Source organism: Sturnus vulgaris, chromosome 31, assembly GCF_052056855.1.
Source record: "Sturnus vulgaris isolate bStuVul1 chromosome 31, bStuVul1.hap1, whole genome shotgun sequence".
Lineage (NCBI taxonomy): Eukaryota > Metazoa > Chordata > Aves > Passeriformes > Sturnidae > Sturnus > Sturnus vulgaris.
The window spans coordinates 2,132,930-2,152,750 of NC_142273.1; the positions used below are offsets into that span (position 1 = coordinate 2,132,930).

Genomic DNA, 19,821 nt, shown 5'->3' on the forward strand with positions numbered 1-19,821 from the left:
GCTGCGCCCCGGGTGTGCGGCCCTCCGCCGTCCCCCTGCCCGTGCCCCCCATCCCTGCACCGGTGCCAGGGCGGCTCCTCCAGGGGGGTCCCTGCCCCTTGCTCCCTGCACTGCCTTTATGGTCAAGGGCTTAATTGCAGCAGTTTGATATTGAGTTGTCAGCTCCTGTCACCAGAGAGCTTTAATTACAGACGAGCTGACAGTAATTAACACCTGGTGGTGGGATGAGCACTGGCACAGGGGGTAAGGGGGCAGTGGACTTGGGGGTCACTCACCCAAGGCCCCCAGCCAGGCACTCTGGTCCTTCTTGCCACCTTTGGGTGTGGTTGAGGTGCCCAGAGAGCTGCCATTCTCTGTCCATCTCTCCATCTGCTATGCACCCCATAATATACACCCCTGAAGTGGGGGCCCGTGGGGGGGCTGCAGGGTTTCCCTCTTCCCGAGTGGGGCACCCAAGCTGCTGTGGAGCCGATCCCATGGCACAAACGGGTCCATGTCAGAGTCATGGCTCTGGCGCAGCCACATGCCCCAGGCTTGCCAACTGGCAGGAGAGCTCCCTGACACTCTTGGTCCCCTACCCCATGAGTGCAGCCCCTCATTTGTCCTCCTGGGGGGCTCAAGAGGCGCCCAACTCCCCCCGGGGGCTGCCCGCAGCAGGGCCCCCCAGCCCCTCGCCGCGCAGGCGTTGCCGGCCGCCTGCCGCAGTGGTGCCGGGCACGTCAGACAGGTTTTATGGCTTCTGGGAGAAAGAAGCTGCTTGGCAAGAGGCTGAGCGAAAGCATCGACCGTGCCGCTCCCCTCCCCCAGCTCTGCTGCCTGCCCTTCCCCCACTGCACCCTGCACCCCATCCTGCACCCCGCCCTGCACCCCAGCCCTGCAGGGAGGGGTACCCCATCCCCACGGGAGACACAGAGGCTGCCTAGTGCAGAGGGGGCCATGTCCTGTGGAATCCTCCCCCCAGGAGGGGGTGAAAACATCTGGGGGATATCGTACCCAAGGACACCCAAGGATGCTGGGTGGGGCATCCCCCAAAATATCCACCTGGGGGGATGCTGCGATGGTGCCTGTAGGACAAGCGTGTGGGGATGTGAGGGGTAATGGTGGCCTGTGGGACTCTGATGCAGAGATGATCGGGGGGTGTAATCTGCGGGTCCCCCATGCAGGGATTCCAGGGGACAGCCATGCCCTGTGGGATCCCCGTGTGGGGATGCTGAGGGACTGTGCTCTTTAGGGCCTCAGTGCAGTGATTCTGGGGTGCTGTGCCCTGTGGGATACCCACGTGGGGATGTTGGGTGGGGGCATCCCCCAAAGGACACCTGTACAAAGATGCTGAGGGACAACTGTGCCCTGCAGGACCCCTGTGCAGGGAGGCTGGAGGGCTGTGCCTTTTGTCAACCCATGCTGGGATGCCAGGGGTCCTGCCCATTGCACCGCCCCTTCCCCAGACCCTCAGGGATTCCCAGACCAGGCCAAGGGGTCTCTGCGGGACCCGTGGGATGGGTGCTAGGTCTGGGCACAGCAGAGCCCTGTCCTTGAGCTGGTGTTGTTTGGTATGCGGGAGTTGCCACCAGCTTCAAATCCCATCGACTTCCAATGAGCAATGCCATCAATAACGGCTAATTGATGGCGCGGCCGCTCCAAATCAGATTCCCCGTCCCCTGAATCCAATTGATGGCTCCGCACCCCGCAGCCGCCGCGGCAGAAATTGAATCTGTTCAAGGAATGAGCTCCATTAGCCCATCCCTTCTGTCTCGCCACCCCCCTGCCTCGGGGCCACCCCTACCCCCCCAGTGCCACCCACACCAGCCAGGATGCTGGGGTGGCATGGGGAGGAGTGTAGGGTGAGGATGTCAGGTGCCCCAGGTGGGTGGGAATTAAACCTTCAGAAACTGGGAAGGAAAAATTTATCACCTGGAATAGCAAGTGGTGGGAAATGGTAATAGGCAGCACTGAGATGGAGAGCAGGATAAAGAGCCATGTCGTGCCAGGGGCTGGGAGCCACAGCAGGCAATGAGAGGGGAACACAGCATGGCCATGCCCACCCCATGCCCTGGCTCACTGTCAGGACAGGGACCATGGATACACCGTGGCACCAGGACGAGCCTGCTGGGCACAGTCCCTTTAGCTCTGTTCTGCTCCCAGCAGCTTTCACTCCTGGCGCCGGACACCTCACCCGGCCACGCTGCCAGAGTCCCCCCCGACCCAGCCCTGCCGTGACAGGGGCTTCAGCGTGCCCCAAACACCCCTCATCACCCCGGCGTGAGGATAAGGTCAGGTTCTGCAGCCCTGCTGGGGTAGCCCCAGGGCACACAGGGGACATGGGGCACGGTGCCCCACCCCGAGGGCTGGAAGGGAGGAGCACGGCCCCCGGGCAGTGGGGCACATCTCTGTCTGTTTCCCATGGGCGAAGGGCAACGGCGGCAGCGCCCACCCGAGAGCTGTCGAGAGCATCCCGGAGATGGGAAATGGCTCCGTGTCACCATGGAAACGGGGCCACTGGCTCGACATGCCGAGGGGACACGTGTGCTGAGGGGACACGCATGCTGAGCCCTGAGGAGCAGGGCACTGGGAATGCCAGACATTGGGCACGATGGACGGGACACCAGGCACTGGCCGCAGGCTCCCCAGGACCGCGGCCAAAGCACAGAGCCCATCACCCGCCTCGGACCAGCTCCCTCGATACCCGGCAGTCATGGGCACTCTGGGGGATGCCCATGGGATCTCTTCGTGTCCCACCCTGGCATGATGCCACCGTGGCCGGGCAGCTCCACACCACCACACCAGCGCCGAGCACAGGGTGCGGGGGCCGGAGCGGCTGTTCCCCGAGCAGCCGCCTGATGATGCGCATCGTCAAGGTTATAATTTAGCAAAACACTCAGCAGGGGCTTGGAGGGAGCTGGCCCGCGCCGCTTAATTAACCGGAGCTGCACGCACCGAGCCCGCTCCTGCCATAGCAATGAGGGTGCGGGCACCGAGCTGGCGCGGCACAGGCGTGCAGGGGCTGTCACACCCCATCCTATCCTATCCCATCCCATCCCATCCCATCCCATCCCATCCCATCCCATCCCATCTCATCCCATCCCATCCCTTCCCATCCCAGGGGGCTGGGCGAGCAGCTGGCCAGGTCCCACACATCACACACTGATGTTTGTGTCCTCTCCAGGGCCCAGAGTGGCAGTCGAAGTAGCGAGGACGTTCACTGGGGTGTGAGACAGCCTGGCACTGGTGGGCATGTATGTGCAGGCACAGATGCTGTCTGTGACACCACCATTCTGGGCCAGGGTGGCTGTCCATGCCTGTGTCCATCTGTCCTGTCATGCCTGTGCCCTTGCATGTGCTGGAGTGCACCCCCAGTGTGATGTAATCCTGCTGGACAATAATCCTGCTGTGTCAGAACAGGGATGGGCAGGAGCTGCCCTTGCTGCCAGCACTGCTTGGACCTGCTGCAAACTGAGGGCCTGCATGGTCCCCGTGCTGGGACAATCTCTGGATCCCTGGAGAGAGTGATTAGGACTGCAATGGATGGGTGCAAATGACACGGGTCACCACCCCAGCACAGTGTCCCTGTCTCCAGGGCAGCCAGACAGTGGGAGCAGAGGCTGGGGTAGGTGCCCACCCAGGGCAGCACCTCCCAAGGGTGCCTGAGTGGATGCTGAGGTGCTCTGTGACAGAGTGTCACCAGGCTCACACCACCTGCACTGCTGTCCAGCGTCTCTGGGCAGGCACGTGTGCCCTGGGAGGATGCTGGAGATGGAGCTCTGGAGTGTCCCACCTATCTGCCCCGTGGATGTGGGGAGCAGGACCCAAGACACTCCAGGGCTCCATCTTCACCATCACCATTTGATCCTCAGGCTGCTAACGAGCTTCCCTGACAAACAGCTCGTTAACCACGGCAGAGCCTGGTGCTGCCTGAGCAGAACCTGGCTCCACTGGGCACAGGGCTGGTGTTCCTTGCTCTGCCACGGGCAACTCCTTAGTCCCAGCCAAGGGACAGGGACAGGACGGGCCAGTCCCAGCCGCTGGCAGGAGCACTGGCTGGTGTGGCCAGCCTGTGGCCAGAGGCAAGTGCAGCACAGGTGGGTCGATGCTCTGAATTATTGAGAACAGGAGCACAAAGTGGCTGTGACAGCAACACCCTGCATGGGGGGCATGGGACCCCTCACAGGCAGGCATGGGACCCCACATTGCCCAGATGGAGCAACGGGACACTGCCAGGCTGCAGGGACACTGTGCCCATCCAGGGTCCTCTGCCAGCCCCTAGGGTGGTGGGTGCCAGCAGCACAGGTCACGTCACACCTGCCAGCACCTCTTGGCGCTCTCCTGGCTATCCCAGGTAGTACCACCAGCACCTCCTGCTCCATCCCCTGTCCAGCACCCCGCTCCCAGCACCACAGCATCACCTGGCCAGAAGCACAGTACTGGGGCAACTGCAGCCAGTGGAGGGAACCCCCATTTTCGCTGTGCCCCCAGCCCCTCTCATCAGCCATTTCCAAGCAATGCATTATTGAAGCCCCCCCCTTGCCATCGCTCACGGCCGGCGTGACGGCAGGCGCCGCATCAGCCCTGATGAATATTTCAGGCCCTGAAATCTCCTGCGCCTGCACACTTAGCCCCAGTCCCTCCCCAGCTTATTGGCTCCTTTGTTTCCCTGCACTTCTGCCCAGCACCAAGGGCACAGCACGGCAAGGGAACTGTGTGACCCTGCCCTTCTCCCTGGGGACAGTCACCTGTGGCCGTGGCCCCTGCCTGGAATGGGGATGGGCTGTTCCCAAGGGGCAGGTGAGCAATGCTGGTGTCCCACCTCCAGGGCACAGCCAGAATATCCCCACACTGCCAAGCTCAGTGCCAGCTGGAGGTTCCTAGGATGGCTCCTGTGTTTCTTAGGACAGCTGTGCCCATCCCCAGCCCTCATTTGGGCCTGAGGGACTGCAGGTGCCTTGGCACCATCACCTGCGGAGTCAGGGCAGAATAGGGACAACCTAGAGCACAGCACATTGTGGATCTGTCCCTGGAACCCCCAGCCTGGCACCTCCCAGTTCACTGCCACCTCTGCCAGTGCTCCCAGATGCTGACTGTGGCATGATCTATGTATGGTGGGAGCAGGATAGCAACACTACTTGTCCCTCCTTCATCAGATTAATGTCACAAACACTTTACAGGGGACACCAGAGTGGCATGGTCTTGATGAGCAGAGCATGATGCAGGGCCAGTGGAGAGCAGATGCTGGGGCTGGCAGCCACAAACCCATATCTGTGTCCTTGACCCTTCCCCAGGAAGCTGTGGCTGCAGTGGGGCCATGTGCCAGACCCCGCCGTGCCCACCCTACCCAAGCTTCCCACCTGGCATGGCCTTCACACTCTCTAGCATATCCATGCCATGGTCATGTCAGAGCAGCAGGGGCTGGGAGCGAGGCCGGGGCTGCCACCGGCGGATGATATTGGAGTGATCTTGAGGCCAGGAGGGAGGTTTGCCAGGCGGGAGGAGAGGAGAGGAGAGGAGAGGAGAGGAGAGGAGAGGAGAGGAGAGGAGAGGAGAGGAGAGGAGAGGAGAGGAGAGGAGAGGAGAGGAGAGGAGAGGAGAGGAGAGGAGAGGAGAGGAGAGGAGAGGAGAGGAGAGGAGAGGAGAGGAGAGGAGAGGAGAGGAGAGGAGAGGAGAGGAGAGGAGAGGAGAGGAGAGGAGAGGAGAGGAGAGGAGAGGAGAGGAGAGGAGAGGAGAGGAGAGGAGAGGAGAGGAGAGGAGAGGAGAGGAGAGGAGAGGAGAGGAGAGGAGAGGAGCCGGCTGAGTCACCCGGTGCCGGCTGCTGACTCAGGCGCTTCCTGCCAGGTAACCTCCGCCGCCGGCGTGTGGGCTGCTGGGACAAGGGATGTGGCACAGGGGACAGACGGGACCTGGCACTGCCTGGCACACCGGACCAGCACCCAGGGTGGGCTAAAGCAGGAGTGTGGATGGCTGTGCTGCGCTGTGGGGTCATCCTTTTCTACCTGGGATCACCCTCATGCCCTGACACCATCGGGACCGTGGCTGCTGGCCGTGGGAGCCATGAGGAGCTGGTGGCTCACACCTCCCACCCGGCACCTCTGGGTGCCCACACACCCAGGGCGGGTGAGCTTTGGCACAGCAGAGCCTGCTGGAGCCAGGGTTCCGGCAAGCAGGCGTCTGGCGCCCAGGGCAGGAACCCTGCAGCTTCCTCCCTCCCGCCGGGCAGCGGGAGCAGACCCAGCGCCTGGGTGGGCGGGTGTGGAGCTGGGAACCACGCACAGCTTCATTCAGTTCCACGAGGAAGCTGATTTCCTCTGACGGCACTGGCACTGCTGCCTGGCACCTCTGCTCCCTCACTGGTGGCCGGTGCTGCGGTGTCAACTAACCCTTCCCTGCAAGCCCACAAAATCCAGCTTCACATAAATTAACTCAGGCCGCTGAGGTGCTAATTAACGAATCGCTCCCATGTCCCTGTGTGCAGTAGGGCTCGTGTCTGGTCCCTCTAGGAAGAGGCTGCTCTCTCTGGACCTGTGGCTCACCAGGCAGGTGGCACGGCCGCCCATTTTCACCTCCCCTGTGCCCATGCTTCCAGCACTCCCAAGCCCAGGATGGCCCCCAGGATTCCTCCAGAGCTGGGTCTTCCCCCTCTCCCTGGGAAATGGGAAGGCTCAGACCCTGTGCCCTCCCCGAGGCGATGCCCGCCCGGTGCTCGTCAAGGCACTGGCGCAGCGATCCGTGAGGCTTCATTCAAATTTAACGACTGACACGGGATATAAAAGGGAGGAGCGGGGCTGGGAGCCAGTGGGCACACGGTGTGGGCTGAGTGTGCCCCAGGCATGCCAGGCTGGCAGGATAGACCTGTGCCCAAATACCGTCATGGGGCTGTGAGGGGCTGCCCCAAACACCGCCGGGAGAAGCTGGCAGGAGCCGGGACATTTCATCTCCACGTGGCCATGCCAGTACTGCCAGCTTCCCGACCCAGGCCATCCGCCCTGCATGCCTTTGGCATGTTCTTGCCGTGTCTGGCTGGACACGTGCCTGCACCTGGCTCCCGCAGGCGGGTCGGGAGCCCTGAGCTCAGCGCGTTGGGCCCTGGTAGGTGTGGCTGGTGAATATTTCATGCCCGCGTTCACCGAGCCCTTTCTTGGTTACACTCCTGCCTCCTCCCCGCACTCTCACCATGTTTATTTATTTAATGAATTATTTATCGGCTCCCCCTCTCGCTCGGCTGGGCGCTGCCCCCCCACTCCCCCAGCCCAGCTCCCAGCCCGGCGCGATGATTTATTGAATGCCGGCTCTGCTCTGCGGTTGCGACATTCTGTCACAGGAAGCCGCGGTTAAATATTAACCGAGGCGGGCGAAGCGGGTCCCCTGCCCCGCCGGGCACGCCCTCCAGCCCCTCGGTGCTCATGGATGGCAGGTGGGAGGCTTTCCCCTCTGCTTTGACGCCAAAAGCTGCTGGTGTTCAGCGTGACAGGCACAGAGTGCAGGAGACAGAGGGGCATGGAAAGAGTGGAGAACCAGGGCTGCTCTGTGCCCTAGCTCTCCTGGACAGCTCAAGGCCTCACGTCCTCCCAGCGAAGGGAGCGAAGCCACCTGACAGCGAAGCCACCTGGGTGTGTCCCCCAGCCATCCCACCGCAGATACCACATCCCACTGAAGCAAAACGCAGCCAAGCCACCTGGGTGTGTCCCTCAGCCATCCCACCGCAGACACCACATCCCATTGAGGCAAAACGCAGCCAAGCCCCCTCTCTGTGCCTCTCTCTCCACCAGGAGTAATTCCTGGTGGGTGCCGACACCTGCACATGAGTGCACACTGTGATGCTCCGGGGCTGTGTTCTGCCACCCAGATGCCTTCATCTCCATCAGAGCACTCGGTGCATCCCTCCGTGTCGCTGCACACGGGTGTGCCGTGGCGGGGGGGACCCCCGTGGTGAGCACGGGCGCTGACGGCGGTGCGTGCGTTGCCATGAGCGGGGGGTTTCCATGTGGAGGTGGGTGTTGCCATGGGTTTGCCGAGCCAAGGCGTTTCCATGGTGGCAGCGCGGTGCTGTGGGTCCTCCCAGAGGTGTGCAGCACCCCGGGATGCCACCGCTGCCGCTGTCACTGAGTGCCCCAGCCCCGGCAGCACCTGAGTGCCCCAGCCCCTGCAGCCCCCTCCCCATCACGCCCCCACTCCCACCCCCAGGCAGCCAGAGCCCTTTTCCACGTGTTGTGTTTTCTTCACTTCATTTCTTCGGATGAATAATTAATAGAGGCTTTTTTGGTCCTCCGGGCCCTTCCGCTGGCCCCCTCCCCCTTCCCAGCAGGGCTCCAGCAGGGGCTTGGGCTCCCAGTGCCACCAGTATGGATGGGTAATAGGGGCTGGGGCACAGCCCTGCCATGGGCATCACAACACTGGGTCTCCCACAGTGCTGGGTGGGACCAGAGGCCCTGCCCATCATCATCTTTGTCCCCCTCCATGGACTGGGGCAGCACCCACATGGCCAAAGGGGCACTGAGAAGAAATGGGGTGGCTCTCTTCCCACGCTGAGCTCCTCCCAAAACTCTGGGGAGCCAGAAGACCCCTCAAGACTCAGCATCAGGTCACCTACACTGTGGCACCTGCCGAGGCCTGGGAGTCACCAGGCCCACTGGGGGACTTGGGGACATGACATTTGGCACTGCTCCACCCTGGCCACGCTCACCACGCCAGCGAGATAGCTCCTGGCAGGAGCAGCTCAGGCCGGCTCAGCAAGCCCAGCCACGGTTTCGGAAGCCTCCTGGTTTCATTCACAAGCTCCTCAGGCTGCCAAAGCTCCAGGTGATGCACGACACCAGCATTGCTGGGGCAGAGGCTGCTGGGCCGGCAGTGGTGCTGTGCACGCGCTCGGCGTGGCCCCACGTGGGAGCTGGGGGCGAGCTGCGTGTGCCCGCTGAGCTGCGTGTGCCCGCTGAGCTGCGTGTGCCCGCGCCGGTGCGAGCATGCCCGTGTGTGTGCACATGTGCCAGGGTGCCATCGCCTGGCACTCGGCTCTGCCGGGCGGTGCTGCACGCCAGTTGCTAAGGGATCTCGCTGGGGACAGGCAGTGGGAGCTGGCACTCAGCTCAATCCCCACATGGGTGGCAGGGACCAGCGCTTAGGGGAGCACCCACAGCCCCCATGGCTCCCCCCAGGGACCTCCACTCCACGAACCCTTGGGGTGTGGGAAGAACAAGGGCTTGGCCGTGTGGTGGGCACTTGGCCAAGTGCTGGTTCCTGAGGGAGGTCAGGGCAGGCGGCACAGCCTGGCACTGTGACTGTGTTCCTTGGTAGCCAGGCTGTCCTGGTATGTGGGCACACACCCTCCCACCCATTCCTGTGCCTCCAGGGCAGCCAAACCCCTCTGCAAATATGTGTGACCCCCATGGCACAGCATGAGGACCCTCTGACCCCCCACCCACGGCTCCCTCAGCAACACAGACCCACAGGGGCTGCTGCCTCCAGGCCCAGAGCTCCCAGCCAGGGAGACCCCAATAGCGGTGGGTCCTGATGCCCCCCACCTGCAGGTGTCCCAGGGAGACCCCAGTGGCACCTGATCCCACTGGGAGAGGCATGGGTGCACCTACATGTGAGTCCACCCACAAGGGTCCCAGAGAGACCCCAATGTCAGCAGGTGCCCCCACCCATGGGGTCCTGGTGAGATTCCGGTGGCACCTGATCCTCCTGGGACCCGACCCTGGTGTCTCCACCCGCGGGGACCCGCAGCCCGAGCCTGGTGCCGGTGCCGAGCCGGTGCCGGGGCGGGCGGGCCCGGGGAGGCGACGGGAGCGCGCGCGGGGGGCGCGGCGGCGGCGGGAGCGCGCGGGGCGGAGCTGGGCGCCGGGGCCGCGGGGCGCGGGCGGCTCGGGCTCGGTTCTCCCTCCATTCCCCGGGATCGCGGCGGGCTCGGGCGGCGGCAGGATGGCGGCTGGGCTCCTGCCCCTGCTCCCGCTGCTGCTGCTGCTACCGGGCCGGGGGCCGCCGGGGGCCCTGGGCAACCGGCACGCCGTGCACTGGAACAGCTCCAACCCGCAGTGAGTGCGGGCGGGGGCGCCGGGACCCGCACCGGGAGGTGGGGGGGGGAATGTCCCCGGGGCCGCGCGGGGTGGGGGGCGCCGCCGGGAAGGACGCGGCGGCGACACGGCGGGGATCGCGCTGAAGGATGCGCTGGGGGCGGCGGGCGACACCGCGACTGCGGGACCCTCGGTGCCGGTCTCCTCGCGGCGCCCTCGTGCGGGCGGGGCTGCCGGGCCCCGGGTGCCGGTGCCCCCGGTGCCCCCGGTGCCCCTCGCCCTGCCCGTGAAGGCAGGGATCGCGGCGGCGGGAGGGAGGCAGCCTCCCGGCCGGTTCGTGTCCCCGTGGCCGCGCTGCCGGGCGGGGCTCGGCGGCTCCCGGTGCGGGCGCGACGGGGTCGTGGGCACCGGGGGAAGAGCTCCCCCCGCCACCGCTGACCCACGAGGGGCAGCGAGAAGAGTCTGGCTTCCCCAGGCATCCACCTCCCGGCGCGCCGGGAAGGGCAGGGGTCCCGCTCCCCCCGCCAGTCGCGCCCCCCGCATGTCTGGGTGCGGGAGCGGCACCGGCGGCGCGGCGGAGGCGGGGGGGCCCGACAGGTGCCTGCCGCCCCCCACCGCCTTTGGCCGGCAGCAGTGGCACCCCCGGGGCGGCAGCGGTGGCTCCCGGAGCTGCGGGGACAGTGGGGGGGTGAGAGCGGAGGGTGGGAGTGGCCAGCGGGAGCAGAGCAGTCGGGGGTCGGTGGCCTTGGACACTCAGCCCCTCCCTCACACCCTGCGCCGGGGCTGCCTCTGCCCTCGCTGGCGCACCCAAACTGAGAGCGGATGTGCCTTGGGGACGGTCTGGGCTGGACCCTCCCGGCAAAGAAGGGGGCTACGTGCCTGTGGCGAGTCCACTGCCCCCTACACGGGGATCTGCGCCCTCTGCCATCGCCCACCTCTCCATCCCTCGCTGGTGCGAGTACCCAGGGGTGTGGCGGGGACATGCATCCAGCCAGAGCATCCTCTGGTGCCCGTCGGTGCAGGGGCTGTCCTGGGCTCCCCCCATCCCACACCCCTTTGTGCAGGGTGGGAGCAGCCCCGACAGCCCCCTTCCTTGCCATTGAGATTGTGTCGCCAGGCGGAAGCTCGGGCCCCATAAATCGTGCGTGTGTGCGACGTGCCGAGGCGCAGCACAATGGCGAGGTGCTGTGCTCGCCCTGCCACGCTCGGCATCCCCCTGCACCCCCCTGCTCCGGCCGGACCCCCTTCACCCCCAGCCTCATCCCCACACCGTGACATTGCCACGACGTCGGCGGGTGGTACCACCCCTACCTTCACCTCTCCGTGACTGAGGGTCCCCACCCCATCACCACCATGACCTGCTGCTGCCCCGGCGCCTCTCGAGGGACGGGGCGGAGGGGGGGCCGGAGGTGCTCGGGCCATGCCAAGCCGGGGGTGTCGCAGCCAGATGCCCGCACCCCCTGCGCAGGCGTGTCTGGCGCGGCCGTGAGCGTCCGGCTCAGGGCATGGGCGGCGCGGTGGGGGCGGCTGCGGCAGAGCCGTGTCCCAGGGACTCCGGAGCTGATATTTATTGTTAGGCAGTGCGGCAGCTCGGACGCAATTATAGCCGCACGGCAAAGTGTCTGGATTAGATAAATTATGGGGGGAATTAGGCTCCCTGGGCCGCAGCCTGCAAATCCCAGCAACCCTGCTGCAAGCGGAGTCATAAACAAGCCCAGCACGGCCCTGCAGGGCTCTCTGGGGAGGAGGTGTGTGGTTGGCTGTGGCCACTCCTTGGGGGCTGTGTCAGCCACCCCACGAATTTATTGTGTCTCCTGCCATGCTACCCTGGGTACTCTTGTTGCTGCCCTCAGCAGGACGACAGGGCAAGGGGCAACCCATGGAGCAGGGAGCAGCCCATGGAGCCCACTGTGGTCCCGATGGTGCCTTGGGAAGCAGGGAGGTGGTGGCAGCTCGGCCCCTTGGCCACTCAAGGAATGGCTGCGGGTGCCAGGAGGCCAGGAAGGGTCACCAAGTAGGCAGAGCACCCCTCATGCGGTGGGTTTGGGGTGTGTTGGCAAAGCCCAGGGGAGGTGTGAAGGTGAGATCCTCAGATCCTGCTCCTGGTCAGCCTGGTTGTTGGTCCAGATGTGCATTCCATCTGTCTGTCTCATCACCGCTACTGGTGGCAGCCAGCAAGCCCTGGGGGTGTGGGATGACCCTGGACTCCTCCTTGCCTTCCACTCCCCAGTCCTGCCAGGAATAGGCCTGGTGGCATGGGACAAAAGTGCAGGACAGTCATGTCCACCCAGCAGTAGCTTTTGGGGGCCTGTGATCCTGGGGTGACTCCTTGAGCAGGGTCAGGGGTTCCTGGAGTGTCCCCAGACAAGCTGGACCCTGGCATGCTGGAGACTATCTCCGTGCTGGGTGTCCCAGGTGACAAGATGGGGACAGCAATTTGTCCTTGTTCATGGATACAGATATGGCCTGCGCTCCCGAAACTGCTGCACCCCAAGAATGACCCCAGAGCAGGTTGGGATGTACCACACTGTGCCACTGACCCCTGTGTGGGGCCTGAGGATGCTCGTACTGAGGGCACTGGGTGCCATGGAGGGGGCAGAGCAGGGGATGCTGTGAGACAGGAGTACACAGGGTGCTGGTGCCCACCTGTGTGCAGGGAGGGTCTGGCACTTTGTGCAGGCGCCCAGTTCATGCAGCTCCTCCCAGCACTGGCATTGCCACCACGCTCACATCTTCATGGTGGCTTTTATCTGGCCGAGGCTGTGTCGCAGGCAACGAGGGCTGGAGTGGGCTCTGGAGAGGGTTGGAGTGGGCTCTGGAGAGGGCTGGAGTGGGCTCTGGAAAGTCTCAGTGCAGAGCAGGCTCGCCGGGGAGGATCTCACACAGGAGAGGAGCCACATCCCTGCAGAGCAGGTCTGGAGGGGCCCAGGCACCTCTGCAATAGCCAGACCCAAACAGCAGGGCTGTGTCTGGCTGGATTCCCCCCATCCCATCCACTGGCACCCGCAGCAGGAGGGACCCGCAGGTTTAGGGGCATCCAGCAGGAGGTGCTGTAAGGTGCAGGGCAGTTGTGCCCAAGCAGGGGCAGTTCCGTGCCCACTTGTGGAGCTGAATGTAGGCACAGCGCCGGTGACACCACCTTTGGCATCCCTAGCCTGGCTGGGGGCTCAGCCAGCCCTCACCCCATGGCTCTGCCCTCCAGACTGGTCCCAGGGCACCCAGAAACCCCAGCCACCCATCCATCCACGCCACAGCTCTGGCAGGAGCGGGTGCCCATGGGCAGAGCTTGCCGTGCCCCGTGAGTCACGGTGCTGGGCGGCACCGAGCCCCGGCAGCACGGACGGCGTTCCCGTGGGAGAAGCGGCAGCGGTGTCGGGGTGCAACAGGGCCGGGGCCACCTGCTCCTGCCCGGGCTGGTAATTGAGTCACCGGTTGCAGATTGATGGTTTAATTAAAACCCAATTAGAAATCTCATTGATCTTGTTAGCAACACGGGAAGGTGCCGGCTTTAGCTGGGATTACAGGGATTGTATGGCCGTCGATAGTGACGGGGGTGGTAGGGGCACCTGTAGGGTGGTGCTGGAGTCCCGGGCTGCTCGGGGACGGCTGTACCTCTCACGCCGGTGCTGCCCGGTGACACCTCGGTCCCTCCACGTGGGGAGCAGCCCCCACCTCCCCCCCCTCCCCCCCCGCCCCACCCCCCGGAGCCCCAATTCCCCACGCAGGGAGGTGGCCCTGGGGACACCGTGTGCCGGCGATGCCTTTAGCGCCCGCGCCTTGCGGCTGCGCCAGGCGAGGCCGGGGGGGCTGTGCTGTGGCTCGGTGCCACCCGCGTGCGTGGGCTGCGTCGCAGGCGCTGTCTGCCGAGCCAGCGCGCGTGTGCGTGGCCGTCTGGGCGCCGTGACTGTGCAGCGCTGGCTGCGTGGGGAGGGCTGGCACGGGGGGGCCGCGCTGAGCCCCCCATCTCCCCTGCGGCGGAGCGGTGGGTGCGAGCGGACGGGCGGTCTGTCCGTCCGTCCCTCCGTCCGTTGGGGTAGGACCGGCCTCCGTGGTCGATGCGCCTTTGCCTCTCGCTGTGGTGCGGGGTGACGGGAAGGGGACTCGTAAATCAATGGCACTTTTTTGTTCCCCGGGTGATGGATGGGCCCCGGATGCGCCAAAAGGACGAAGCTGCTGGAGTCAAACAAAGAGCTTGGCTGTGCTGGGGGCTGTCCAGTGCTGGAGGGCAGCGTGCTGTCACCACATCGAGGACACTCCGCATTGCCCTGCTCCTCACCACTGGCACCACCAATGTGGGGTGCTGAGCCCAGCTCTGGCCCTGCTGCCCTCCAAGCATCTCCAGCACCATGGGAATGATTCTCCGAAGTGTGGGGGTCCAGACAGAGGTCTGGTCCCCGCCGTGCCACTGCTGCCGGGGCGTGCTGCAGTGCACCAGGCGCTCCCCAGCAGTGTGGGAGCCAGCGTGCGGCACGCAGCCGGATTTATGGCAGCAGATGGGAGCGGAGCAGCCGCCCAGCTCACCGGTGGCTGCGGCGTGCCAGGTAACCGGGGTCCTTCCAGGGTCCCTCCGGTGCGAGGCCCGTGGGCAATGAGCCCAGGGCCGGTGCTGCCAGGGGACATCCATCTGCCCAGCATGACAGGCTGCTGGAAGGTACCACTGCCTCACCAAGCCCTGCTCTACAAACGCAGTCGTGCAGAAGTGATGCTGCCCGTTCTCCTCACGCACTTAACCCTTCGGGCACTGCCAGAGCCCACCATCCCCACCGGCCATGCCATGGCTGCTGGAGTCTGGGGTATCGAGGCTCCAGCCCAGCCCAGGTTGCTGGTGCTTCCCGATAGCTGTGGAGTTGGCAGGAACCAAGCAGCCCATGCCTGCTCTAGGATGGGTGCTGGTGAGAAAGGAGGCAGAGCTCCTCTCTCAGTGTGCCTGTTCCTGCCCCTCCACCCCAAACCAAGGCCCAAGGGCTCCCTGGATGATGCTGTCAGCAGATCTTGGAGCACTTGGATCATTGCGCTGAGGGGGCTGCCAGATTTGGGGGTATCTAGCTGCGTGAGGTGCTGATCTGCAGTGACTGTGCAGAAGCCAAGCATGGCAGGGACAGTGTTGTGGCCAAAGCTTCTACCAGGGTTGCCTGGATGTGCCTCGGGCTGTGGTGGCCCTGTAGCTCTTCCCGTATGAGGCCATTGCCCAGCCCCTCCCAGTTTATGATGATGCCTGGTGGGCTCCCGGCATGCCATGGCAGCTGGCAATGCCAGTGGGATTCACTTCCAGAGGGCCCATGCCACACCACCTGGGGCTCCTGTACCCTGCCATGGGTGCTGGTGTCCCCCCAGCCCATGAGAAATTTTGGTGCCTCGTTAGTGAGGCTGTTTATCAGCAGCCACACTTCTTAATGAGCCGTGGCTTAACGAGCCCCAGTGTGGGGTCCCAGGGGACTGTGCCTCGGCGCTGGGTGCCACAAGGGAATGGGGGATTACTGCTCCCCAGCACCCCATGACAGAGTGTCACTTGTGAGGCTTCCTCTAGTCCCTCTGTCCCATGGCACAGCCACGGCCCGGTCGCGGGGAGCCCCGGCTGCCGGTGCCTGCCCCGGTGTGGGGCAGCTGGTATTGGGGTACGCTGGCGTCCCAGCTCTGCGTCCCGCGTGGAGTTAATTGCAATTTTCTCCTTGGGGCCATTTCTTTAATAACAAGGCTTTTTCTCCCCCCACCCCCCTTCCCACCACATCAAAGGGGGAAGATGAAAGGTCCCGGCGCCCGCTCAGCAAGGGTGGCTGCCTCAGCACCTTCCCGGCGGAGCAGTTGCCGGCGGGTGCCGGGATGGGCTGCGGAATAGCGGCTGCGCAGCGAGGGAGGGGCCGCGTGGGGCTGCGCTCCCTGTCCCACGGGTGATGACTTCTGCCGTCAGCCTCCCCTGTTGCCCCCCGGTGCCGGAGGCGGCGCTTCTTGGGTCCCCCTTTGCCGCCCGACACCGCGTCCCGTTACGGTTCTGTCTCCGACGCTCGGCTCCGGGAGCCGCGGGCGCTGGCGGAGTGCCGGGGCTCCTCAAACAGCGCCGGGGGCGATGGTGCAGGGTGGGGCGTCTGCACGCGCAGCCCTGCCCGCTGCCTGCCCAGCCCTGCCGGGGAGACCCAGGGAGCCGCTCGGCTCCAGGAGGGGTGGAGAAACCCCCCCACCAAAGCCAAGGAGACCTGGAGTGATGCTTTGGGGGCTCACGGTCTGGAGCTTGCCCTGGGAGGTGGGAAAAAGGCTGTGATCCAGAGCGATGCGCCGTGAGCTGGAGCTCCACAGGGGAGCTGTGCCGGGATGCTGCGGTCCATGTCCTGCGGGATGCGGGCCAGAGATCCCCGGGGCAGCGCTGAAGCGGGCGGCGGAGCGTGGTCCGGTCAGGGTCCGGTGCCGCCGCGGCGGCTCGGTGCCGAGCCAGCGCCGGGTGGTAATTAATTGGCAGGAGCAGCGGGTCAGCGCGGCGGCGAGGATTACCGCGGCCGGGATTTCCGTCGGGCGCGGATTAGGAGCCAGCGGAGCCTCTCCTGAGTGGATCTGAGGGGATTGCTGCTCCTAATCAATGTAAATGAGGCTCCCCCAGGGCCACCCTTTACGGCATTAACGAACTAACGGGATTAGCCAGAGCAGGGTGAGAAATCCTGGCTCCGAGCTGCGGCGCGTGCCGGGGCCGTGGTGGGCGGCAGCGGTGGGCAGGCTCCAGGCTGCTGGAAATGGGGAATGCCGAGGAATGCCCCCGCACACCCACGGACTGTGTCCTGTGAAGACCCTGGTGCCTGTAGGGACCTGATGCCCTTCTGGGTCTGTCTGTCCATCGTCTCCTCTTTGAGGCTGTCGGCACGCTCATGACAGACACAGAAGCACCGTCTCGTACGCCCGTGCTCTTACCCATCCCACCTGTGCATGTGGCTTGACACCCGTCCCCAGCAGCGCCTGTCCCCACCCCCCGGTCCGCCCGTGCCCTCCAGAATGGTGATTCTGCTCCACGGGTACATGAGGCTCAGGTTGTGCAGGGGTCCCACAGTGTCGGGGGCTCCAGACAGAGGTTGAACAGGGGGTACCACTGTTCCCAGAGTTGCAGCCTTCACTGCAACCTGCCCCTCGTCCAACCTCTGGGTCTCCTTGGAGGACGGGAAGAGTTTGGGGAGGTTCAGGGCGTGTCCCTGACCTCCCGTCCCTTCTTTCCCTTGCAGCCTGCGGCGGGAGGGCTACACGGTGCAGGTGAATGTCAACGATTACCTGGACATCTACTGCCCGCACTACAACGCCTCGGTGCCCGAGCACCGGCTGGAGCAGTACGTGCTGTACATGGTGAATGCGGAGGGGTACCGCACCTGCAACACCAGCCAGGGCTTCAAGCGCTGGGAGTGCAACCGGCCCCACGCGCCCCACAGCCCCATCAAGTTCTCGGAGAAGTTCCAGCGCTACAGCGCCTTCTCACTGGGCTACGAGTTCCGTGCGGGGCAGGAGTACTACTACATATGTACGTGGGGCGCCAGGGGGGGACCCCCGCACAGCCCCCAACCCCAGATGGGTCCCCTCAGGTCCTATCCCAGTTGGGCCCTTCTCCGTCCCCAGGGAGAACCCCCTTGGCTGGTTCCCCCAAAATTAGGCAGCTGTTTCCCCCCCTAAGAGTGGGCACCTGGAGCTCTGGAAGGAGTTGAAGAAACAAGGGGGTGGGGGGGTTACATGATGCGTGGAACACATAAGGATGTAGGGGAAGATGGGGAGAAGGTTGGGCGTGTGGATGGGGCTGCCAGTGCATGATGGGGTGCTGGGGGATGATGATGTAGGATGCAGGATGCTGATGCAGGATCAGTGTTCAGGGGCTACTGCTGCAGGATTGCAGTGTGGGTGCCAGATCCTGGTGTCAGTTTGGGATGTAGGGGCTGAGGGTTCAGAGCTGGGGCGCTGGTACAGGGCATTGGAGCAGGATTTGGGGTGCTGCTGCATTCCCCCAGCCCAGAGCACACCCCTGGGCAGGACCAGACGCCCCTCTGCCCAGACCCACCAAGCCTCGGGGTGCTTGGGGTTGGGGTCACTGCCATGGACTCCCTCTCAGCACGCTCTTGCCTTGCAGCCACGCCGACACACAACCACCGCCGGGCCTGCCTGAAGATGAAGGTGTTTGTCTGCTGTGCCTCCAGTAAGTACCTCCGTGCCAATCCCGGGGGCTGTGGGCGAGCGGGGGCGGCGAGGCTGGCCGGTGGGTCCCCCATCCCTCCTGGGGGGATAGGGGGGGCTGCGGTGCAGGGCATCCAGGAAGCATGACCCCCGACCCTCTCTCCCTCCACAGCGTCGCACTCCGGGGAGAAGCTGGCGCCCACCCTGCCCCAGTTCACCCTGCGGCCTGAGGTGAAGATCGAGGACCTGGGTGAGTCAGGCACAGCCCCCGGCCCCACAGCGCCGTGTCCCCGCCCCCCGCCGCCGCCCCTGGGGCAGCCCCAGCTACGGGGTGGGGGTTCGGGGCCGCCCCGCTGCCCTCCTCACCCTCTCGCTCCTCCCCACAGAAAACTTCAACCCGGAGATGCCGAAGCTGGAGAAGAGCATCAGCGGCACCAGCCCCAAGCGGGAACACTTGCCCCTGGCCGTGGCTGCCGCTCTCTTCCTCATGACGCTGTTGGCCTCGTAGCTCCCGGCGCCCGCGGGGGCCCGGCCAGAGCCGCTCTGCCGAATGGGGCCCCCCCGACCTGCTGCCCCTCGTGAGAGCCAGCGGGGAACCGCCGGGAGAGCACCTCCCCCTGCCCGGAGAGCCGCCCCGCGGGGCAGGGATCATGGCAAGCACCGATCCGGCTGGACTCGCCTCCCATCCCGCCAGAGGATGACACGGCCACGTCCGCAGGGATGAGGCTGGGCGCGCTGCACCTCCCGCCGACACCATCCCGGGGCGAGGGGTCCTGCCCGCAGCCCCCCCGGTGCCCCGTGGCTGGGGGGAGCCCGATGTGAGCAGGGACCCCCATGGCCGGGCAGTCTGTACATACCCATATAGATCTATACATACTGTACAGAGAGCGACTACAGAGATATATCTATACTGTACCATAGGCAGCGGCGCCGGCCCCGGGCTGGCTTGTACATAGTCGAACGTGTTGGATTTTCCTCGTCTTCCGTGAAGACCCGACCTATGCAAACGCACAGACACTTTTTGGGGGAAAACAAAACAAAAAAAAAACATTCTCGATCTTTTTTTCAAGTGCTTTGGCTGGTGATTTTCATATTCTGCTCTTAGTCTATAAAAAAAAATAATAAAAGGATAAAAAAAGGGATCCCTGTCATGGTGGCATGCAGCACTTCCAGCCCTCGGAGGGGCTCTGGCCCTCCCGGAGGGGCTTCCTGCCCGGACAGGCGCTCAGGAGAGGGCTGACCACCGTGCCACCCGCCTTGCCAGGCACGGCAACTCCAGCCACGGGCTCGGTACCGCTGGCAGGAGGATGCAGGGTGCTCCCCACCGTTGGCTCTGCTCCCATCGACCCCCCAGCCCTGACAGGAAGCATCTGGCAGGGACCCGGTGCTTCCCACTGGAATGCAGCGTGGACAGCAGGAGCTCTTGAAGGTAAGGGCAGCGCGGGGGGCCCTTGGCACACAGCCCTGGGGGTGCTGGCGTGGAATTTGGCAGCAGCGGGGGCAGGAGAGCCTTCCTTGCCATCCTCACTGGGCTGCACAGTGAGCAGACATGGGGTGCTGGCAGCCCCATGGGAACTCCAGCATCACCCCCCCCGGCGCGTCTGGCTCTGCCGGGCATGCCGGCTCCTGCCTGTTTTGGGGGCATCTGGCGCACGCTCCTGCGGGATGGGGGACGCCGTCATCCCCCCCTCCAGCG

At 64.8% G+C, this 19,821-nt stretch overlaps 1 protein-coding gene across 2 annotated transcripts; it reads left to right on the forward strand.

Annotated features, from left to right (window-relative positions):
• Positions 1-9,838: 9,838 nt before the first annotated feature.
• On the forward strand, positions 9,839-19,267 carry EFNA3 (ephrin A3). 2 transcript variants are annotated; one of them, XM_014889386.2, is made up of 5 exons: positions 9,839-10,016; positions 17,195-17,484; positions 18,082-18,147; positions 18,298-18,375; positions 18,512-19,267. In XM_014889386.2, exons 1-5 carry the CDS (start codon positions 9,904-9,906, stop codon positions 18,631-18,633), a joined length of 669 nt encoding a protein of 222 aa, XP_014744872.1. In that variant the 5' UTR covers positions 9,839-9,903; the 3' UTR covers positions 18,634-19,267. The 2 variants fall into 2 exon arrangements, with proteins under 2 accessions (XP_014744872.1, XP_088037098.1); XM_088180972.1 differs by lacking the exon at positions 18,298-18,375 and having other exon boundaries at positions 9,872-10,016.
• Positions 19,268-19,821: the final 554 nt, after the last annotated feature.